This window comes from Carassius auratus, unplaced genomic scaffold, assembly GCF_003368295.1.
Source record: "Carassius auratus strain Wakin unplaced genomic scaffold, ASM336829v1 scaf_tig00216014, whole genome shotgun sequence".
Classification (NCBI taxonomy): Eukaryota; Metazoa; Chordata; class Actinopteri; order Cypriniformes; family Cyprinidae; genus Carassius; species Carassius auratus.
The window spans coordinates 514,920-536,137 of record NW_020528362.1 but is presented as its reverse complement, the minus strand read 5'-3'; the positions used below and the strand labels follow the sequence as shown (position 1 = coordinate 536,137).

Here is a 21,218-nt window from a genome sequence, read left to right as displayed (position 1 = left end):
GTGACAGTCTCTGAGTGCTCTTGGAGATCTGTGGTGTTATTGTATGTGGCAGCCTGCTTAAACATATTCCAGTCAGGGGTGGTAAACCAGGCTTGAAGAGCCACTGACGACCTTTCCGGCCACACTTGAATCTGTTTGTGAACTGGTTTGGCGACTTTAATGAACGGTCTGTATGCAGGCATTAGCATGACAGTTATGTGGTCTGAGGCTCCGAGGTGGCGGGGGGGGATTTGTAAGCTCCTCTCAGTGTGTGAACAAAGTCCAGAGTGTTATTTCCTCATGTTGAAAAGTCTATGTGTTGGTGTATTTTTGGGAACACACCCTGAATGGTTGAAATCCCCAGAAAAGAAGAGAATATTATCAGGGTGGTAGGGGTTGCATGACTACTGATTTCTACCAGATTATTATTTTTTCAACAATCCTCGAGTTACTCGACTACTCATGGTATTGCTACTGTAAATGAAAAGTCATTAAATAGTTCTTATCAATAATAGATTATTAATTCATAGCCTTAAGCAACAATTACATATGTAAATTGTCAAGACTTTATAATTATGAAATATTTTCATGTATCAGCCAGTATTTGTATCTGTAGCAATCACCATTTTCCGTATCTGCACTCAGATGAAACTAGGTGGAATGTCATACAGTTACTCGATAAGACCATTATGACTTTTAGTTGTGTTAAACTAAAATAATAATTCATTTATAAAATATTATTTATCATGCAAGCAGAGAGTTGTCATAAAGTTTTAGTGATTATTTGAACACGAATCAATCAATTCAATGCACACATTTTCATGCACATTTCATTATCTTCAAGCGAGTCTTAATGTTTAGTGAACTTCACTAAACAAATGTGCATGTGCCGCACAAACCAGCAAAAGATGAAGATGCAAACATGTAGGCCAAATAGAAAATGTATCTGTATCTAAGTTGATTATTAGCCTTCTCTTGACAGAGAACTGGTTTGGTTTTTTAAAGAGACTGAGACGCGATTGTGAGCTCGCTGTGCTTATTCCATTCTTTAGTATCATATCGTAGCCTAATGTTTAAATCATTGCCCTTTTATTATATGCAAATAATAGAACGTGTATGATATATTATTAAAGGTGATATTACTCTTGCAAAGCTCTGATTTCTGAGAGATGCACGGAGAGGCAACAGCAATGCGGTGTTTGATTTGCGCTCTTTTCACTCATAAAGTTTGCATTCATTCACTTACACTCGTGACTTTAGAGGTCTGTGTATACTATTGTGGTGATCCCGACTCAGCTGTTAACCCAAAAATTAATGTCGTACTTGCAAACTCTTTGTATGCATTATGGCTAATGCATGCTCGAGTAGTCAATGGTTTCCGACAGCGCAGACTAGTGGTTGAAGTAGTTGATCACTGGAATACTCGACTAGTCTATGCAAGCCCTACGGGTGGGCTGTCTGCTGCTCACTGATGTTCTGCTACAGTTCATTTAGTGCCTCGGTCCTGTTGCTGTTGCATTGTTGGAGCTGGAAAGGAAGTTTACAGCAACAAGCAGTATGGCTGTATATTCCCTCAGTAGATAGAACATCCAGCACTTAATAGTCAGAAACTACACAGGGGGTGAGCAGTGTTTGCAGACCAAATCAGCATTGCGCACCATGCATCATTTATATAAACACAAAGCCCGCCAATGTAAGTCTTACCAAGTACAATGGTGGGGATAGTTGGCTTGTGTGGGTTAAGCACTTCTGTGCTTAGCCCTCTTCTGCTTCCTCTTACGCCACTTGTGGCACCTCTGCTGTGATCCTGCAGAGACAAAAAAAATTACTCTGAGCGGCTTTATACATACGGCCCCTGTTCTTTGTATTTGCCATAATAATTGTCTCTTCCTTGAGCGACTCTGCTGCTCATAACGGAGTGCTGCTCGTTGATCATTGTGAGCACTCAGATTGTGTTGGAGTGCAGATTATTTACAGATTAATTCTTATTTACAGACCTGTGCCCATTTAATAAAATGTCTTAGAAATACTCTAAAGAATAGTCTTTTAAAAGTGTCAATTAAGTGTCAAAAGTAGGACTTTTCTAAGAGTGGGAGACTTTTAAAAAGAAGCTAAAAGCAACTTTAAGTGTTGTCTGAGGTGACATTTAAGTGTTGTGAACTAAGGACTACAATGATGTCAACACAAAATGGCTGACCTCGACTTCTGAAACAGCCAATAGTGATCCTGCTCATGTAAAGCCACAGCAGCACAACACCAATCATTTAATGTTATTACAGTAAAATAACTTCATTGATATTTAATACTTAAATATATTTAAAAAAAATACTTCGAATTGTGCAAAATTATTACAAATTATTACTGATGCTTAATTTTCTATTGATATGTCTCCCCGTGTACATTTGGAGCCCTGATTTGATCAAGAGTTCCATTAATGGCTCCAACAACTCCAGGAAAGCCCACAGGTTTTTTTTTTTGTTGTTTGTTTGTTTGTTTGGAGTATGGTTTGGCGGTTAGTTGGAAAGTCAATGAACTGCTATGTAGTAGTGGTCAAAAGTGATGTCTGACATTTTTTAATTTTCTCAACTCCAAAAAGATAAAAAAATTTTAAAAAGTGCAAGATTTTGTGAACATATTGATAATAATGCAATGAAACGTCAATTGTGTGGTCATTATTTTTGGCCATGCTGTCATACAAAGAAATTATAAATATATGCAAAAACAAGAGGAATCTTTCATTAGTTATCTTGCTCGGCTCTGTGTTCATTTTCAGTTCAACAGTTCTACCAGTTCTATCGGTTTTACCTCTTCCACTCATCGTAGGAAAAATTTGTTCTACACAAATCAAAGAATGAATACTGGTGGAGAAAATGGCGACATTACCTTTTAAAGAAACCGTGCCAGTCTCCTATTGGTTGGAGTCTGAATATTTTCCAAGCCAATCAGTGAACTTCCCTGCTAACTTCAAATCCAGCCCCCTTTCTGCTTCTGATTCATTCCTTAATCCTCACAACACATGCAAATTAAGAAACGCTGCAAATCCTCACATGCAAATGAAGAAAAAATTTATGAAGCATTGCAAATTTATTTTCATTAACCTCTAAATTATATTTAGTTGAGGATAAGAAAATTAGCTATCTTATATAGTATAAGCTATTTAATTTGCATGTGTTGTGAGGATTTGCAGCGTTTAGTTGTTTGCACGTGTTGTGAAGATTTGCAGCTTTTCTTAATTTGCATGTGTTGTGAAGATTTGCAGCTTTTCTTAATTTGCATGTGTTGTGAAAATTTGCAGCATTTCTTAATTTGCATGAAATAAATAAATGAAAGAAACGTTTTTTCTCTAATATACATTGGCCACAATTAAGGACACCCTTTTATTGAATTCTTTTTTTAAACCTCCATTTGCCAGTTTAACAGTTCTTCACTTTCTCCTGATGAGGTTAGAAAACACCTGACAAGAGATCAGAGAGCATTCCTTCATCCAGAATCACTCCAGACCCTTTAGATTGCCAGCTTCTCCTCTTCAGGTCACTCCTCTCATTCTCTGTAGGGTTCAGGTCAGAGGACTGGAATGGCTATAGCAGAAGCTTGGTTTTGTGCTCAGTGACCCATTTCTGTGTTCTTTTTGAGGTTTGTGTTTGGATTATTGTACGGTTAGAAGATCTAAAAATGGCCCTTTATAAGATTTCTAACAGAGTCAGTCACTTTTAGATTTTTTATGTTGGTATTTGATTGAATCAAAGATGCCATGTACAAGATGTCCAGGACCTCCAGCAGAAATATAGGCCCACAGCATCAAAAACACAGCTGTATATTGCATTGTACATATGGTTCACTTTTTTTATCACTAATTTTTTCTTGTAACCCTCCTAAACAACAATTTCTAGCGGTGTCCTTAATCATGGCCAATGTGTATTAGAGAAAAACATTTATTTCATAATTATATTTACCCCTGTTTTAAATTCTTACTATCCAACGAAAGGTTAGATTTTTGTGATTTAAAAAAAAATAAAAGATCAAAAGGATTAACAATGCAAATTAATTTTCACAGCCTTCTTTGCTCATATTTACCAAGGGTGCCAATATTTTTGGGCATGACTGTATATGCTAAAAAATTTACAAATAAAGTTAAAATACAGCTTGTGTATGATATTTATTGTTTCCACTGGAGGAAAAATAGGAAAATAACAGCTGGATCTTTCCTGTTATACAGTGACTTTTATGTCCCAATGAATTATTTAATAATATTGTTTATAAAATAAGTCACATATTTATGAGATATGGCTTAAATTGTATATTTAGCTCTTCTTTATCACTTAAACAGGGATAATATAAATTATAAATACTATTTTGTATTTTGTACACACCTTTTCATTGATATATGCATTCAATTTTATGGTGTCCTGAAAATGATAAAAAAAAAAAAAAAAACTCCCTCACAACAGACACGGAAGAGAATACAATGCTGAATAAAGTCATAGTTTTTGCTATTTTTGGACCAAAAAGTATTTTCGATGCTTCAAAATATTCTAACTGACCCTCTGATGTCACATGGACTACTTTGATGATGTTTTTCTTACCTTTCTGGACATGGACAGTAGACTGTACACACAGCTTCAATGGAGGGACTGAGAGCTCTCGGACTAAATCTAAAATATCTTAAACTGTGTTCCAAAGATAAACGGAGGTCTCACGGGTTTGGAACAACATAAGGGTGAGTTATTAATGATATAATTTTCATTTTTGGGTGAACTATCCCTATAAGCTCCCAGGTCACTGGTACAGAAATCGATCTTGGAGGTAAAAAAAAAAAAAAACAAACACTAGGCTGAGCCTGGATATATTAAAATATTTAATACATTTAACGCAGCATCCAATTTTTCCTTCATAATTATCATCATAATAAAAAACAATTATTAAAAACAATTATTTTTTCATAATAATAAAGAGTCCCCGAGCTTGACCAATATCCATTCCCAATAGTTAAATACATCACTATTTTGGTAGAATGCAAAAAAAAAAAACCATAAAAATCATGTAACTTTTTTTCCAACACTTAAGAAGCCAAAATGTTACCACATACCAGGAATAAAATTAGTGTCGTATCTCCATCCTGCCAGCTGAGGTCACTCAAAGACCAACAAACACATTAGGCTACTAATATATATATATTATATAATACTTTATAATAATCATTTCTTTTCTATTTGGTTTTATTTTAAAAAAGTACATCTATCTACTTGTTTCAGTTTCCTGTTTAATCTCCCTCCTATATGTTGCTGGTTAATATTCAACATACAATTACCATACTGGGCATAAATGCACATTTAAATAGTACTAGTATCTATTAAGTTCAGGATATCTCAGGTCTAAAAAGTTACTAGTAACTAAAAAATAATTACTAGATCTGTTTTTTGTTAACACAAATAGTTTAATTAAATATTAGTCAATATTTGAATAAGTACTAGTATCTATTGATTATGTACTAGTATCTAATGAATAAGTACTAGTAACTTTACAAAAGATACTAGCACCTAAAGAATAAACACTAGTAGTTAATGAAAAAGCAATAGTAGCTACCTAATGAACAAGTACTACTTAATGGAAAAGAGACTAGTGTCTAAAAAAATAAGTACCAGTCACATGAAAAAAGATACAAGTAGGCTACAGCTTTAGATTAAATGTTACAACAGCTTGCCATAGTCTTTTTGGGCTTTGCGGCTTTGGGTTTTGCCGTCTTGGGTTTCGCTGCCTTCGTCTTTTTAGGGCTCTTTGCTGCTTTCTTAGGAGTCGCTGGTTTCTTTGCTTTCTTTGGGCTCTTTGTTGCCTTTTTAGCAGCGAGTTTCTTGGTCTTCTTCGGGGATTTCTTAGCGGCGGTAGTTTTCTTGGCTGCGGTCTTCTTGGCTTTAGGAGCGGCTCTCTTGGTGGGTTTTGTCTTGGCCTCTCCCTGTTTCTTGTTGAGTTTGAACGAGCCGGAGACGCCGATTCCTTTGGTCTGGACCAGGGTGCCTTTAATCACCAGACTCTTAACGGCGAATTTGACGCGGGAGTATCCACCGGAAGCGAGCACTTCCTTCATAGCAGCGAGGGACAAACACCGCTCCTCTCCTTCGATGCGGACACATCCTTGACGACGAGATCCCCGACGCCTGGACCCGTTCTCTTGCGTTTAGCTGCTGATTTCTTCTTGGCCGCTTTGTTCACGACAGCTGCTGCAGCGGTTTCTGCCATGATCTCTCTGATCGAGTCTGGACTCAACACAAACTGATGATCAACAATGAGCCGCTGCTGAGGCTTTAAACACAGCATGAGAACCGTGTAGTCTCGACTCGCGCTGTTCCGTGTCAGTGCTCCTCCACGAGCGAGCGGTGCTAGTGTTTTCTCCTGTCATATTTTGAGCAAAATTTGAGTTTTACAATGGTTTAGTTGAGTAAACTAAATACAAGGAGTAAGGGCACTAAACATTATTTACAGACTAAAGATTGCTACAAGGGAACATTTATTTTAACACCGTCAGATCAAACCCAAGGCGTAAAATGACAGTGGTAAATATTTGAATGTGTCTTCCGTGTTTTAACAAGCACTTTGACAATGTCTTTAATGAAGGAAACATCGCTGAAGAGTTATGGCTGTTTTTAAGTCAGAGGTTGTTTAGGACAGCTTGTTTCCATGGATAATCATTAGTTCCCTTGTTGTGGGCGTGTCCTTGAAACAACCCTCAAAGAACATAACTGAAAATATCAGTGCACGCTGTCAAATCGCTGTTCGCTTAATGGATTATTTTGAACAGCTAACAAAGTGTCAGGAATTGCTTTATAGAATTAAAGACAAGGAAAGTTGTCTGAGGCTACTGGTGACTGAATATGCATGTGCATACTTTCACACAAATAGTTTGAGCAAGTTAACTTTACTACTGAGCCATTTTTTTCTTGCAGTGAAAATGTTAATATTGTAATCAGTCTAATTTGTAATTGATTATATAAAACAGTACATACTAGCTACTCCAATACTAATAAGAAATCATATGTCTAATCATCACCAATGTTATAATATGGCTTTGATTTGCTTTTGTGATGTTTCCACATATATTGATCATCATGTAAAGTCACTGAAAAAGTTAAAGTTAAGTGACATTCAGCCAAGTATGGTGACCCATACACAGAATTTATGCTTTGCATTTAACCCATCCAAAGTGCATGCATACACACACATACACAAACAGAACAGTGGGCAACCCTTTATGCTGCAGCACCCGGGGAGCAGTTGGGGGTTCAGTGCCTTGCTCAAGGACACCTCAGGCATGGTATTGCCAGCCCAAGACTTGCACCGCCAACCTCAGGGTTAGGAATCATACTCTCTAACCACTAGGCCACAACTGTTCTCATTGAGAGCCAATAAATATCTCAGACACTAAATTTTGCATTGCTTCTGTCCATATGCATACTTTCACACAACTTTCCTTGTCTTTTCAAATTCATAAAGCAATTACTTCTTTACTTGTCATAGTAACATTTAATGAATGTTATATTTATGTGATCTACAATATCATTTGAGTATAATTTTAAACAGGTAAAAATTAAATACTTACTTTAAAGATAACATGATATTTGTTAACCTGCATGTCATGTTACTATTAATACACATCAGAGAACTGTCAACATTAAAGAGTGTTCTTAAATTATTGAAACCGTTAATCTCTGTATTTGACTATTAACTTAATACAATAAAAAAAATATAATTAAGGCCGTTCATTTAAATATAAAAATGAACTCACAAGTAAATGTGCATTTAGAATAATTAAATAAACACACTGATGGGGCTGTGAAGACTGGTACAAACTGGTTATTAAAATAAAAAGATTAAAGAAAGCATGACACAGGATGCTCAGATTTAATTAAAACACTGATATTAAAACTAGTACAAATTGTACTAGTCTCCTATGACAACTAGGCTAATCAAAGCAAACAATTAAAAATAAAGTCCCACAAATGAAATATAAAAAGCGAAATACACCAAATAGTAAAAAATATAAAAGGTAAGATAGGTTATATAGCTTATTGTTTTCCTGTGTGCCTGTAATCAATCAAACATTACAGACAATATATCATATTACACACATGCATTGTTATTGTTTTGGCACTGTTGCAGTTTATGCTAATTAATGCTTAACGTTGACACTTCATTGTCTGTGCAAAATAATCCATTAAACGAGCAGCGATTTGAGGAGCGTGCACTGATATTTTCAGATCCGTTCACTTAGGTCTCTGCAGAGCAAAAGTGGGCGTTTATCACCATGTGGGTGTTTTCAAACTGCCGGGTGTTTCTAAATCATGCATCTAAATGATCCCCCTTACCCAACCCAACCCCACCCCTAAACCTAACGTCACTATGACGTCAACCAATCAGGTATCATGGTGTAAAAACACCCTGATCTGGTAACTCCCATTACTTTACTGCAGAGACCTAATACTTGTCGTTTGCACGTTTTTTCAAGGACACGCCCACAACAAGGGAACTAATGATTAATATTCACGTAAACTCCACCAATGGGAAAAGTTTTTCACAGGAAGCGGAAATTACACAACACCAGAGATGAAGGACAGACGGATGTGCCATGTCGCTGCTTTATTAATACAAACCCCGGGTAATGCTCGAACTCAGCACCTGATAGTATAGGTCAATAAAGGCTTTTTTGTTTGTTTGTATGAACTGACCAATAAAACTAGTTAACTTGCCGCTGTGTGCAAGCATTAACAAATTGAAGCAGATAATTTCTTCATATCACAGGTCACTGACTGAAAGGGTAAGGGACATTTATTTTCCATGTATATTTATTGTTACGAAATTAAACGGATTACATGATTAGACATATGCCTATAGTAATTAAATTATAAATTAAGTAATAATTTATTGACAATGTTGATTATGAACCCTACAATCCAAACAGCATCACAGTCAAATAAGACAACTAGAAGGCAGGAAACATGACAATATCAAATAAAGGGTACAGTTCAGATGGTCCGACAGATATTTTTAAACAAGTAGTTTAAACAAAGGATATTAATTGATATGACCAGATTAAGGAGAAATGTTGTTTTGGATTAATTCTGATTCTAGTTACAGATATCATCATGTCATTTCTGTATTTAAGGCACACATCATCACCAAAGACTGGATAAAAACAGGTCAGCACCCACAGTGACTGTCAGAGGCCTGAAAGCGGAAGACTGTCATCCCATTGTACTTTGACCTGTTTTCCACTGCTGCTCAAGTACCAAAACAAGATTTATGTCATGTTTTTTGACAGTCAGAATACTTATTATTATAGAATTGAATACTAACAAAGACTTTGCTTTCCTGTTCCAAACCCATCTTCCTTTTGGAATTCCTGTAGATGTTGCAATACAATAGTCACAGAATAGCAAGGCTTTCCCACATACTTTGCTATTTTAATTGTGCTTATATCCCTTACACCCTTACGAAAAAGTAGCAACTTCCAAGTTCCAATCTTTTTTTTACTAAGTATACTTAAGTAAAGTTCAACTACTACTAGTATTAAACATGTATACTCTATGTATGTACATATATGAACATCATACTTTAAGTATACTACAATGTCCCTTTTTAGGCTTTATACATGAATATCTGAACATAGAAAACATCCAAAGAAAGAACAGAGTATCTGCTTGTAAACAAAAACATTTTATTATAGCTTCATGCATTATTTATTTAAACACTTTAATGTGTTTCATAAAAAAATAAAGAAATAACATTTTCAATTGGATTAACAGGGATAATCAAAATGTAGATGAAGTCCCACCCAAAAGCTTGACTTTTTTTATTCCATACAGTTTTGATGCTGTTTTATATCAGATGTTCAGATTTTTTTTTTTTTTTTTTTTTTGGAAATTCTGTGCAGAAGATACTAGTGTGTTCTAGCGCCCTCTACCGTATAATGAATACACGGATTCTAGGAGTATAGCTCAAATATATTTATAATTTTTGTTATAATTCAAGTATACTTAAATGTCATTTTTAAGTATATTTATGAGTACATAAAGCCTGAGAAGTACATAAAAAGTAAACTAAAAGCATTCTTTCCTATTTTTAGTGTAAAAGAAGTATACTAATAGCACACTTGAATAAACCTCTTTTTCGTAAGGGAAACCATCCTCACATTTTCATGGGACTGACAAAGTATTGATTTAAAATGTAATAATATCACATTTGTTTCATATATGAAATACAGAAAGATCTCAGTTGTGTATACCCCCCTATACACACAGATGCACAAGATGACAACAGCAGATGATAAATCACTCACACTGACCCCCAGTCACTAACACATCTCACATTCTCCTTTTGCACGGATGAATTCTGGTTAAAGTGGCCATGGACCAGACATGATTCAGATACCCAAAACAGATGGTTGCAAAATCATTCAGAAATTTAAGCAACATTTGTGGCTTCATAACTTCCCTTTTTCACATTCTGAGGCAGTGAACAGCATTTAGTCAAAATGACCTTATTTGAGCAGTCTGACGATAGGTTTAAAACGATCCGCTAAAAGTAACGAATTAGATCCAGCACTAAAATACATCCCTTCTCATTCAGTCTGATGTAGTTTTGCATCCCTTGCTAACGAATCATCAGTATAAAGTCCATGAACATGAGTTGTGTATGTCCTTATAATTAATACAGAAACAATGAATTGTTGATGAGCTTACTGAATATATACAAAACTCAATATTCTAACAAAATATAGACTGAAACTATTGCCAGGGGTATTTAGTATAAAAAGTTATAGCCATAATCATGCTTTTGGCTAATTATATTTTGTGTGTTTGTGTGTGTGTGTGTGTGTGTGTGTGTGTGTGTGTGTGTACCTGTCCCAAGTACCTACTAAATTTGTAGCCAAACAGCGCCAAGGAACCAAAACTCCATCTGTGACAGAATGGAGAAAAAACCTTGGGAGAAACCAGGCTCAGTTGGGGGGCCAGTTCTCCTCTGACCAGACGAAACCAGTAGTTCAATTCCAGGCTGCAGCAAAGTCAGATTGTTCAGAAGAATCATCTGTTTCCTGTGGTCTTGTCCTGGTCCTCTGAGACAAGGTCTTTACAGGGGGTCTGTATCTGGGGCTCTAGTTGTCCTGGTCTCTGCTGTCTTTCAGGGCTGTAGAGGTCCTTTCTAGGTGCTGATCCACCATCTGGTCTGGATACGTACTGGATCCGGGTGACTGCAGTGACCCTCTGATCTGGATACAGACTAGATCTGGTGGCTACAGTTACCTCGTAATAGTAGAGAAACAGACTAATATTAGCATAGATGCCATTCTTCTAATGATGTAGCAAGTGCATCAGGTGTTATGGGAAGTGTTCCCAAATTATAAACACATGGATTAACATTTCTGCTTTTGACATTGAGAGCATATGCCATCATTTAGATATATTTTTGAGATGGAAAAATGCAGTTTTACAAATGCTAGAAACGTGGCTTTCTAAGGAAATATTGTCATCAAAGAGCACACCTAGGTATCTAACTGATGATGAAGAATTGACAGAGCAGCCATCAAGTGTTAGACAGTGTTCTTTGTTATTACGTGCAGAGTTATTTACAGTAGGTCTTATAATTAATTCTTCTGTTTGTTTGTTTTTTCAGAATTAAGCAGTAAGAAATTACTCGTCATTCAGTTTTTTTTTTTTATATCGACTATGCATTCCATTAGTTTTTCAAATTGGTGTGTTTCACCGGGCCGCAAAGAAATATAGAGTTGAGTATCATCAGCATAACAGTGAAAGCTAACAGCGTGTTTCCTGATGATATCTCTCCAGAGTAACATGTAAAGCGTGAAGAGTAACGGCCCTAGTACTGAGCCTTGAGGTACTCCATACTGCACTTCTGATCGATATGACACATCTTCATTCACTGCTACAAATTGATGTCAGTCATATAAGTATGATTTAAACTATGCTAATGCACTTCCTATAATGCCAACAAAGTGTTCTAGTCTATGCAAAAGAATGTTGTCAATAGTGTCAAACGCAGCTCTAAGATTCTATAGCACTAATAGAGAGATACAACCACGATCACATGATAAGAGCAGGTCATTTGTCTCTAAGGAGAGCAGTCTCTATAATACTATGATACGGTCTAAATAAAAACCATTACGCCTGTGGAATGTCCCCATTTAGATAGTCAAGTAAATGTGTATGTGTTTGTATGTGTGTGTGTAAAGAATCTTCCATATTTTCAAAAATTATCACAAAAGACAGGATGACACATTTTACGGGGGAGACATATTCTTCTTTATTTGCTTGTAGGAAGTTTTAAGAGTGGGTATAAAACAGCCAGTGTGTTTGACTGTGTATCATTAATAGATCAGTATGGAGCTCAGTCTACTTCCTCTAATGCTCTGTGAGTATAATTTTCTTATTTTGTGTAATGATGTGGTGCATCAGTGTTCATCTGTATTTTATTTTCTTATGTATTTAATGTTTTCATTCATGCTGCTATTAATCTTAGTATCTAATCCAGTTCATGATATCTGTGTGTGAAAGTGAATTATACTCATGTGCTGCATATATCTCAGACAGATCAGTGTATTTATTATTTATCATGTTCTGAAATTTTGTTCCCTTCAGTAGACCTTCACCAGCAGTTAGTACATCTTTATCTTTACTTGTGGTGTGATGTGGTGACATGAAGTAATGATGAAGAAATGATGGCATGCAACATATGATTTGCAATTCATTTTCTGTGTTATTTCAGTTGTATGATGACAGCAACACATTGATATTCTTAGCTATGCACACAGATGTTGTTTTCACTCTTCCTCTTTAACCCTCGATCATTCTGCTCATTCTTGACATCCTCCTTTTTTGATAGATCTGAAAGGATAGAGATAGATTGAGCTGATTTGATAGAATAGAGATGATAGAAAGAGATGAGTTGAGCTGATCAGTTCTGCTCATTATCAATATACAATTGGTCTAAAATCTGTTGTACCAAAAACCCATTGAAACTGCTTGTAGATTGTCTTCGATAAAAGATAATTAATCTCTCAAAGGTTTAATCAGTGTAAACTATTCAAACGGTGATTTAAACAGTTTTCTTGTGAAATTCCTTTCAAAGGTTTTGACATATATTCATGTTGTTCTATTTAGAAGCAACTAAATCTAATAATTAATCAGTAATTGTCTTTTCACTTTTCAGTGCTGATTTTAAATGTTCATCCTGCACACACTCAAGGTGATTTATATATTTCTTCAAGTATTCACACATATAATGTATATATATATATTATGATCAAAAATATAATAACATGTTAAGAAGGGCTTTTATTTACACAGAAAAAAGGTAGTTGTAAATAAATTGAGTTTATTGTTCTCATTAAGCAGGGCAAGTATTTTATTATCAGCCGAATGTCCATATGGCAGTAACATGTATAATATAATTCACACTATGTGGTTAGTTAATGTCATGTATTGAGATTAAGCAGACACAATTAACATTCAGTCTGTCTAAAATGCAGCATCTTCAGTAGAAACAACTCAGTCTCAGTATAAATAACAGAAATCATAAGGTGTGATAGATGATGACTTATAAAGTAGTCATGGTGTATCATGAATTATTTACAGGCAAGCCCAAATTAACTGTAAAGCCCCAGAGTTCAGTGTTCACTGGAGACACGGTTACTCTGATCTGTGATGAGGGACGGTCAACTGGACGGACAATTTACTGGCTCAAAAACTTTAAGAGAATAAAAGCTGGTTCTGAAACAGAAAAACTAAGAGAAGTGAGAGTCTCTGATGGAGGAAGATATGCGTGTGCTGTAGATAGAAAGACCACACAAAGCCAAGGAGTCGAGCTAACAGTAAGAGGTCAGTGCTGTTTTTACAGGACAACCTGATTTTGAGTTTACAATAATATTATGAAGATTAATGTCCCCCGTTCACAATATCATGTGCTGTCAGTTAAAGTAACTTCAGTTTGTTTTGCACAGAGAGACCCAAGCCTGTAGTGCGTGTCCAGCCTGATGGACGTGTGTCCAGAGGACAGACAGTCACTCTCTCGTGTGACATACAGCAGACAGACGTCATCAACTGGAGCTACAGCTGGAATAAAGATGATTCAGAGATTCATGTCAGTCAGTCTCAGGAATACCGAATCAGTTCTGTTAATGAATCTCACACAGGTAATTACAGCTGCACTGGAAGAGAAACAGGAGGATCACGATACTCACACACCAGTGATAAAGTTACACTCACTGTATCAGGTGAGAGTCTTTATATCTGTTCACATCAATCTGACTACATGAGCAGAAATGTCTGTAAATGAGGAACCTTAACCAATTAATGTTTAATATAATGTGCATTGATTAATGATCTGCTACTTATTTACTGTATGTCATTTGTAGTAAATATGCAGATAAATAACTTAAACTAAAGGTATTTTAATAAATGTGTTTACTTCAGGCTAGATCATGTCACAATCAAATTGCAGTTGATAAGCTACACTTAACCAACTTTATTTTTAAACATCAGGATCTTCAGGACTAATGTTTTCAGAAGCTCATGTTCTGATAATTGGAGTGATTGCAGGACTGAATGTCATATTGCTCATTTTCTTTCTGGTTTTGCTGTGTTGCGGCAAACACAACAAAGGTCCGTTTCATCTCTTTAAATCAGCACACTTTTACAGACTTTCTTAACTATAATTACATTTGGAAGTGTTTTATGGTTAAAGATAAATTTATATACTGTCATAATCTGAGGTCAGGAAAGCTGTTTGTGAATCATTCCTGAGAGAAAAAGAGGAAAATGTCTCACTCATTCTTTATGTTTTAAATGCAGACACTATATGGACCTTCTGATGTAAGGATTGACCTGAAGACAATGATTGAAATTAGAAGAAAAAGAAAGAAAACAGGAAACATGACACCAAACCTGCTGAGAGGTCTTTTACAGTTGTTTGTTGTATCATAGTACAGCAAAATAAATGAATATATAATAAGATAATTGTGAAATAAATGTATGAGCCACTCTTGTCATCTGTTAGGAAAGGAGAGTTATGACACGGTTTACTCCAAACTGAAGATTTAAGGTGAAGTAAACTAAAAACAATTCAAAATATCATAAAATAAGCCATGTTTTATACTTGTGAATTAATTTGTATAATTCCAGGTTCTGTTACTCAACTTTTATCAACAATGGAATTTAAAATTGTTATAAAAGTTGATGATTTGGGTAAATTATCCTAATTATTAATCATATTGTTTAAATTATTAATCATATTGTTTAATAAATTATTAATTATAACATGCATATATTCATGATCCATGATATTTTAAAAGAAGATTTGTGTCCCCACAACTAACTGCTGATACAGTACCACTGGGTGCATATGCATTCATCTTACATAATTGTTACGTATTACAGAATAATGCATATTATAAGAGAATAGAAATAGGATTATGTTCATGCATTAATCTTTCCTCTCGCTGTCCAATACATATCATCTTGGTGATGATTTGGTTGTTTCATCCATATTTACAATTTATATATGCTCAATGCAAATTTTGTGATAGTTCTTGATAATCTTGCATCTTCTTTATTTACTGTGTGTTTGTTCTCTTGCTTTCATACCTGTTTTACTTTAATCATGCATGTAAAACATTTTTTTCCATGCAAGTTGTAAGAACTAAATAAAGTACTATATCACTGGTGAAGTGAAACCAACTGAACTAGGGTTGTAGTACTCGAGTCCGGTCTCGAGACATTTTTCTATCGTCTCGGACTTGTCTCGGACTTGGTCATTGGACTCGCCAAATGTTCTTGTTGGTCTCGACCGAGTCCAGCAAAAAAATACAAATAATAATTATAATTCAAAACAAAACCCAAAAACACTAGGAGCGCAGCTTTCTCCTTTTTCCAAAGCACTCTGTAGCCTGCGATCCAGTGGAGTCTGCTGTTGCTGTTGCTGCTCTCCATGAAGACGCAGAGGTTTCCAGCAAAGAATAAATGGATTCCCAGCACTAAACATCCTTTGCTGTAGCTCTGCTGATAAATTCATTTTAAAAATCTATCCTATCCTTGTACAGCTATGATCAGCTGTTTCTCCATCTTGGCTTAGCTTTCAAATTTGTTCCGGGAAAGGATGTGCATGACCAACGGTGCACTTACTGCGATCTGAAAAGTTTATATATTTCTAATTTAATTTTGTACCTGTTAGATTGTGTTTAATTTACGTCTACACCTAGATAGCCTTAAACTTACCATTTACAATACTGAAATACTAATTCATGTTGTACAGTATAAGGGTTGCAAGACTACTGATTTCTTCTAGTCGATTTTTATTTATTAAAAAAATACTTCAGTTACTTGGGATCCACATTGGGGCAAGCCGTGGAAGCCCAGACATACTAAAAGTGGGACCTGTAAGGGTACTGCATATGGGTCTTAATTGGGCAATTCATGTCAGACCCATTTGAACCCCACCTGCCCAAATGGGTCTAAAGTGGGTGTGCACCCAGGATCCAGCCGTGGATGCCCAGATGGGCTTTAAAAGGGACCTGTAAGGGTCTTATATGGGTCTTAACTGGGTAATTCATGTCAGACCCATTTGGGCCCCACCTGCCTAAAGGGGTTTAAAGTTGGCTTGCACCAGGATTCAACCGTGAATGCCCCTGTGGGCTTAAAGTGGGCTCTGTAAGGATCTTTAAACTGATAACGATATTTACCGATATTGAATTTTATAGCCAATATTGGCCGATAATATCGAGCATCCCTAGTTGTCTAAATATGCGTTTCTGCCCCAAGGGACAGGCGTCTGGGACTGGGCTATTATTTGAAGTGTCACAGTAGGCCTGCAACCTTTCTGAGAGTCTACTAATCAGCATAATTCAACACAGCGTAAACTTTGACCTATTTTGATGTTTTTTACATTTTTGGGAAGTTACATTTTTCATTTTCTGCACAACTAACAAAAATGACTGATGTATTGTTTTGGCAAAAGATCTAGATGTATGCAATGTTTGTTCTTTGTTGACTAGCATGACTTGAAATGTATTGAGTTATAATTACTCAACATGCTGATTAGCCTACATGAGTTACTACAAGTTACTAAAAATTGTACAGTAAGTAATTACATAAATTAATAGGCCTACATAGTTACTTTGCACCTCTGCCATGCAGGATCCATGTGTTCCCAGTTCAAACCCAACTTAGCATATAAATATGCTATGTAGGACCCATATATGCGTTCCCAGATCAAACCCGTCTGGCCATCCCCACTCAGCCCATAAATGTGCCATGCAGGACCCATATATGTGTTCCCAGTTCAAACCCATGGCCACTTGGCCCAAAAAATATGTTATGCAGGACCCATATATATGTTCCCAGTTCAAACCCATGGCCACTTGGCCCATAAATATGCCATGCAGGACCCATATATGCATTCCCAGATCAAACCCGTCTGGCCATCCCCACTCAGCCCATAAATGCACCATGCAGGACCCATATGTGTTCCCAGTTCAAACCCATGGCCACTTTGCCCATAAATACACCATGCAGGACCCATATATGTGTTCCCAGTTCAAACCCATGGCCACTTTGCCCATAAATGCACCATGCAGGACCCATATATGTGTTCTCAGTTCAAACCTATGCCCAATTGGCCCATGCCTGTCCCTTATGGGGCCCATGTAATCAGCTCATATGGGCTTCCTATGTGGGAGTCATACTACAAAGCCTACATGGCACCCATCTGATTTCACCCAGCCAAAGCCCATGCCCACACAGTAACCATGGAACCCATACTCAACCCATCTGGGCCCCATATGGCATTGCTGGCTGGGTAGTGTAGGTTTAATTTGTTGTTGTTGTTGTTGTTGTTTATATTTAACTGATGAATAAAACTAGTTAACTTGCCACTGTGTGCAAGCATTAACAAATGGAAGTAGATAATTTATTTATATCACAGGTCATTCACTGATTGAAAGGGTAAAGGAAATGTATTTTCCATATGTACATTATTGTTATCAAATGTAACATATTACATGATTAGACATGCCTATATAGCATCAAAAACAGTTAGGAAATATGAAGTTGTAGAAATTGCTGCCTCTGTAGGACATTTACAGTTTACAGATGTTCAGATTTTGTAGGTTTTGTGCATGATGAGGCCTATATCACTTGAAAGTTAATGTTTTAGATGAAAGATGGAAACCAATAAATAAACCCCTCTAACATGTCAGTCTTTAACTTAAGGCATTTTCTGACTGTGTGTCAAACATTTAAAGCTCATTCAGCCAGTCTCTGAGTAAATGCATCACACTGACAGGAATCAATGATTATAAACCCGAAGATCCAAGCAGCATCACAGTCAAATCAGACAACAAGAAGGCAGGAAACATGACAATATCAAATAAAGGTTACAGTTTAGATGGTCCGACAAATATTTTAATGTAGTTTAAACAATGGATATTAATTTATGTGACCAGATTAAGGATAAATGTTGTTTTGGATTAATTCTGATTCTAGTTCCAGAGATCATCATGTCATTTCTGTATTTAAGGCACACATCATCACCAAAGACTGGATAAAAACAGGTCAGCACCCACAGCGACTGTCAGAGGCCTGAAAGCAGAAGACTGTCATCCAATTGTACTTGTAGATGTTGCAATACAATATAGTCCCACATACTTTGCTATTCTAATTGTGCTTTTGTCCGTATTAGTAGCAGTGGGTGGCAATTTATTTAAGTTTTATACCAACATCGTGATAACATAGTCATTCGCAAGCCTACAAGCTGAACCACTATAGTGAAACCATCCTTACATTTTCATGGGACTGACAAACCTGGTATTTATTTAAAATTGAAAAATATCACATTTGTTTCATGTATGAAATACAGAAAGATCTCAGTTGAAAAGACCCCCTCTATTATCACAATGAATTCTGGTTAAAGACGCCAGACATGATTCAGTTACCCAAAACAGATGGTTGCAGAATCATTCTGAAATTTAAGCAACATTTGTGACTTCATAACTTCTCTTTTTTCAAATTTTGAGACAGTCAACGACATTTAGTCAAAATTACCTTATTTGAGCAGTCTGACGATATGTTTAAAACGATCCACTTAAAGTAATGATTTATTTAGATCCAGCACTAAAATACATCCCTTCTCATTCAGTCTGATGTAGTTTTGCATCCCTTGCTAAGGCCTGGTTCACACGGGACGATTTTAAAATTGTCGGCTGATTTTCCAAACCTGAGAGACCCCACACACGGCGATAAAAAAATCACGGGTCTAACAGTTTTGGTCATTCCGTGTGTGGTGTGCAGCCACACGGCAATATCAACACATCACACACGAACCGATTTGACTCCCGAGCATTCCCAGGTCAGACGGGAAATCTCGTAAAATCCCTCGAGAACAAACATGACTTTAGAGTAAAAAATCATGGCGGATGAAGAGGATGCAGTGGCCATAGTTTGTGCTTTGTTTTTAACGGAAAAAAAACACAAGAAAAGGCAATGGTCAAAGAGGTGGAGACAACGCGGGCATGGACTATACTTGCTATATCATAATATGGAGAGAAGTTGTTGTTTTATCTCATAGAAATGTACAACACAGATTAATAACCGTTGAAATAAACGGTCATATATTCGTTTCCATGTACTCTGGTGGACTGCAGTTGTGGATATAGTTATGCCCATCGACTTTATTTGTATTTGTTATATTATATACGCCTCGTCACCTCGCTTTCTGATTGGCTACACGCCACAGTCCACAGGCTACGTGATTGTTTGTCCTCAGGGGACTCCACACACGAGAAGAAATCGGGCCAAATAAATCCAACATGTTGGATATCCCCGATTTGAGATCGGAGCGGTCCCGACATTCTTCCGAGCAGAGGAGAGCTGTCTTAACACACCACACATGGCAGGAATATTTGATCAGATTATTTTACGATAATCGGAGCATCCTAAGATTGTCGGAAGGGGTGAATCGGGGCTAAAATCGGCCTAATTATCCTGCCGTGTGAACCAGCCTTAAGAAATCATCAGCTTACTGAACATGTACAATATTTTTGTGTTTGTGTGTGTGTGTGTGTTTAAGATTACACAAACACACTAAATCAGGGGTGTCAAACTTACGGCCCGCAACCTGCCTGCAACCGGCCCACCAGGGAGTTCAGTCCGGCCCGCGGGATAAATCTTCAATATGAAAAAAAAAAAATTACTTTTACATGTTTACCTTTAGAAAAACAATTTTATGAACCAACTGGCAAAGACGACTTCAGGACATAACCGAACCGACAGGAACATTTTACATGACCATAACTTGACAGGCAGATACACCGTCTACGGTCTTGACCCAACAGGCAGGAATGACCTCTGTAGGTCTGACAGGACAGGCAGGAACACTTTACATGGCCCAGATGTGACCGGTAGGAACAACACTTGAGAACTTGACAAGACAGGAACAATCTCTATGGCCAAACAGACAAAGTAGGTTGGGGCAACCCCTGAAGGTGTGATCTCTGGACACTTGACAACATCTTCTGGACACTTGACAACATCTGTGGACATGACAGGGGGATCTCTGGACACTTGACAACATCTTCTGGACATGACAGGAGTGATCTCTGGACACTTGACAACATCTTCTGGATACTTGACAATATCTGTGGACATGACAGGAGGGATCTCTGGACACTTGACAACATCTGTGGACATGACAGGGGGATCTCTGGACACTTGACAACATCTTCTGGACACTTGACAACATCTGTGGACATGACAGGGGGATCTCTGGACACTTGACAACATCTTCTGGACATGACAGGAGTGATCTCTGGACACTTGACAACATCTTCTGGACACTTGACAATATCTGTGGACATGACAGGAGGGATCTCTGGACACTTGACAACATCTGTGGACATCACAGGAGTGACCTCTGGACACTTGACAACATCTTCTAGACAATTGACAACATCTGTGGACATGACAGGGGGGATCTCTGGACACTTGACAAGATCTGTGGACATGACGGGGGGATCTCTGGGCACTTGACAACATCTGTGGACATGACAGGGGGATCTCTGGACACTTGACAACATCTTCTGGACATGACAGGAGTGATCTCTGGACACTTGACAACATCTTCTGGACACTTGACAATATTTGTGGACATGACAGGAGGGATCTCTGGACACTTGACAACATCTG

General features: G+C 37.0%; 1 protein-coding gene and 1 pseudogene across 2 annotated transcripts; one reads left to right on the top strand and one right to left on the bottom strand.

The window, feature by feature from the left end:
• Positions 1–4,857: 4,857 nt before the first annotated feature.
• LOC113096701 (histone H1-like) lies at positions 4,858–7,471 on the bottom strand (annotated as a pseudogene).
• An 881-nt stretch (positions 7,472–8,352) lies between these two features.
• Positions 8,353–15,714, top strand: LOC113096681 (low affinity immunoglobulin gamma Fc region receptor II-like). Of its 2 annotated transcripts, XM_026262093.1 has the most exons (8): positions 8,359–8,785; positions 9,134–9,167; positions 12,360–12,396; positions 13,195–13,230; positions 13,620–13,862; positions 13,985–14,257; positions 14,526–14,645; positions 14,835–14,892. In XM_026262093.1, exons 3-8 carry the CDS (start codon positions 12,366–12,368, stop codon positions 14,852–14,854), a joined length of 723 nt encoding a protein of 240 aa, XP_026117878.1. In that variant the 5' UTR covers positions 8,359–8,785; positions 9,134–9,167; positions 12,360–12,365; the 3' UTR covers positions 14,855–14,892. The 2 variants fall into 2 exon arrangements, with proteins under 2 accessions (XP_026117879.1, XP_026117878.1); XM_026262094.1 differs by lacking the exons at positions 14,526–14,645; positions 14,835–14,892 and adding an exon at positions 15,040–15,714 and having other exon boundaries at positions 8,353–8,785.
• The last annotated feature ends 5,504 nt before the right edge of the window (positions 15,715–21,218 follow it).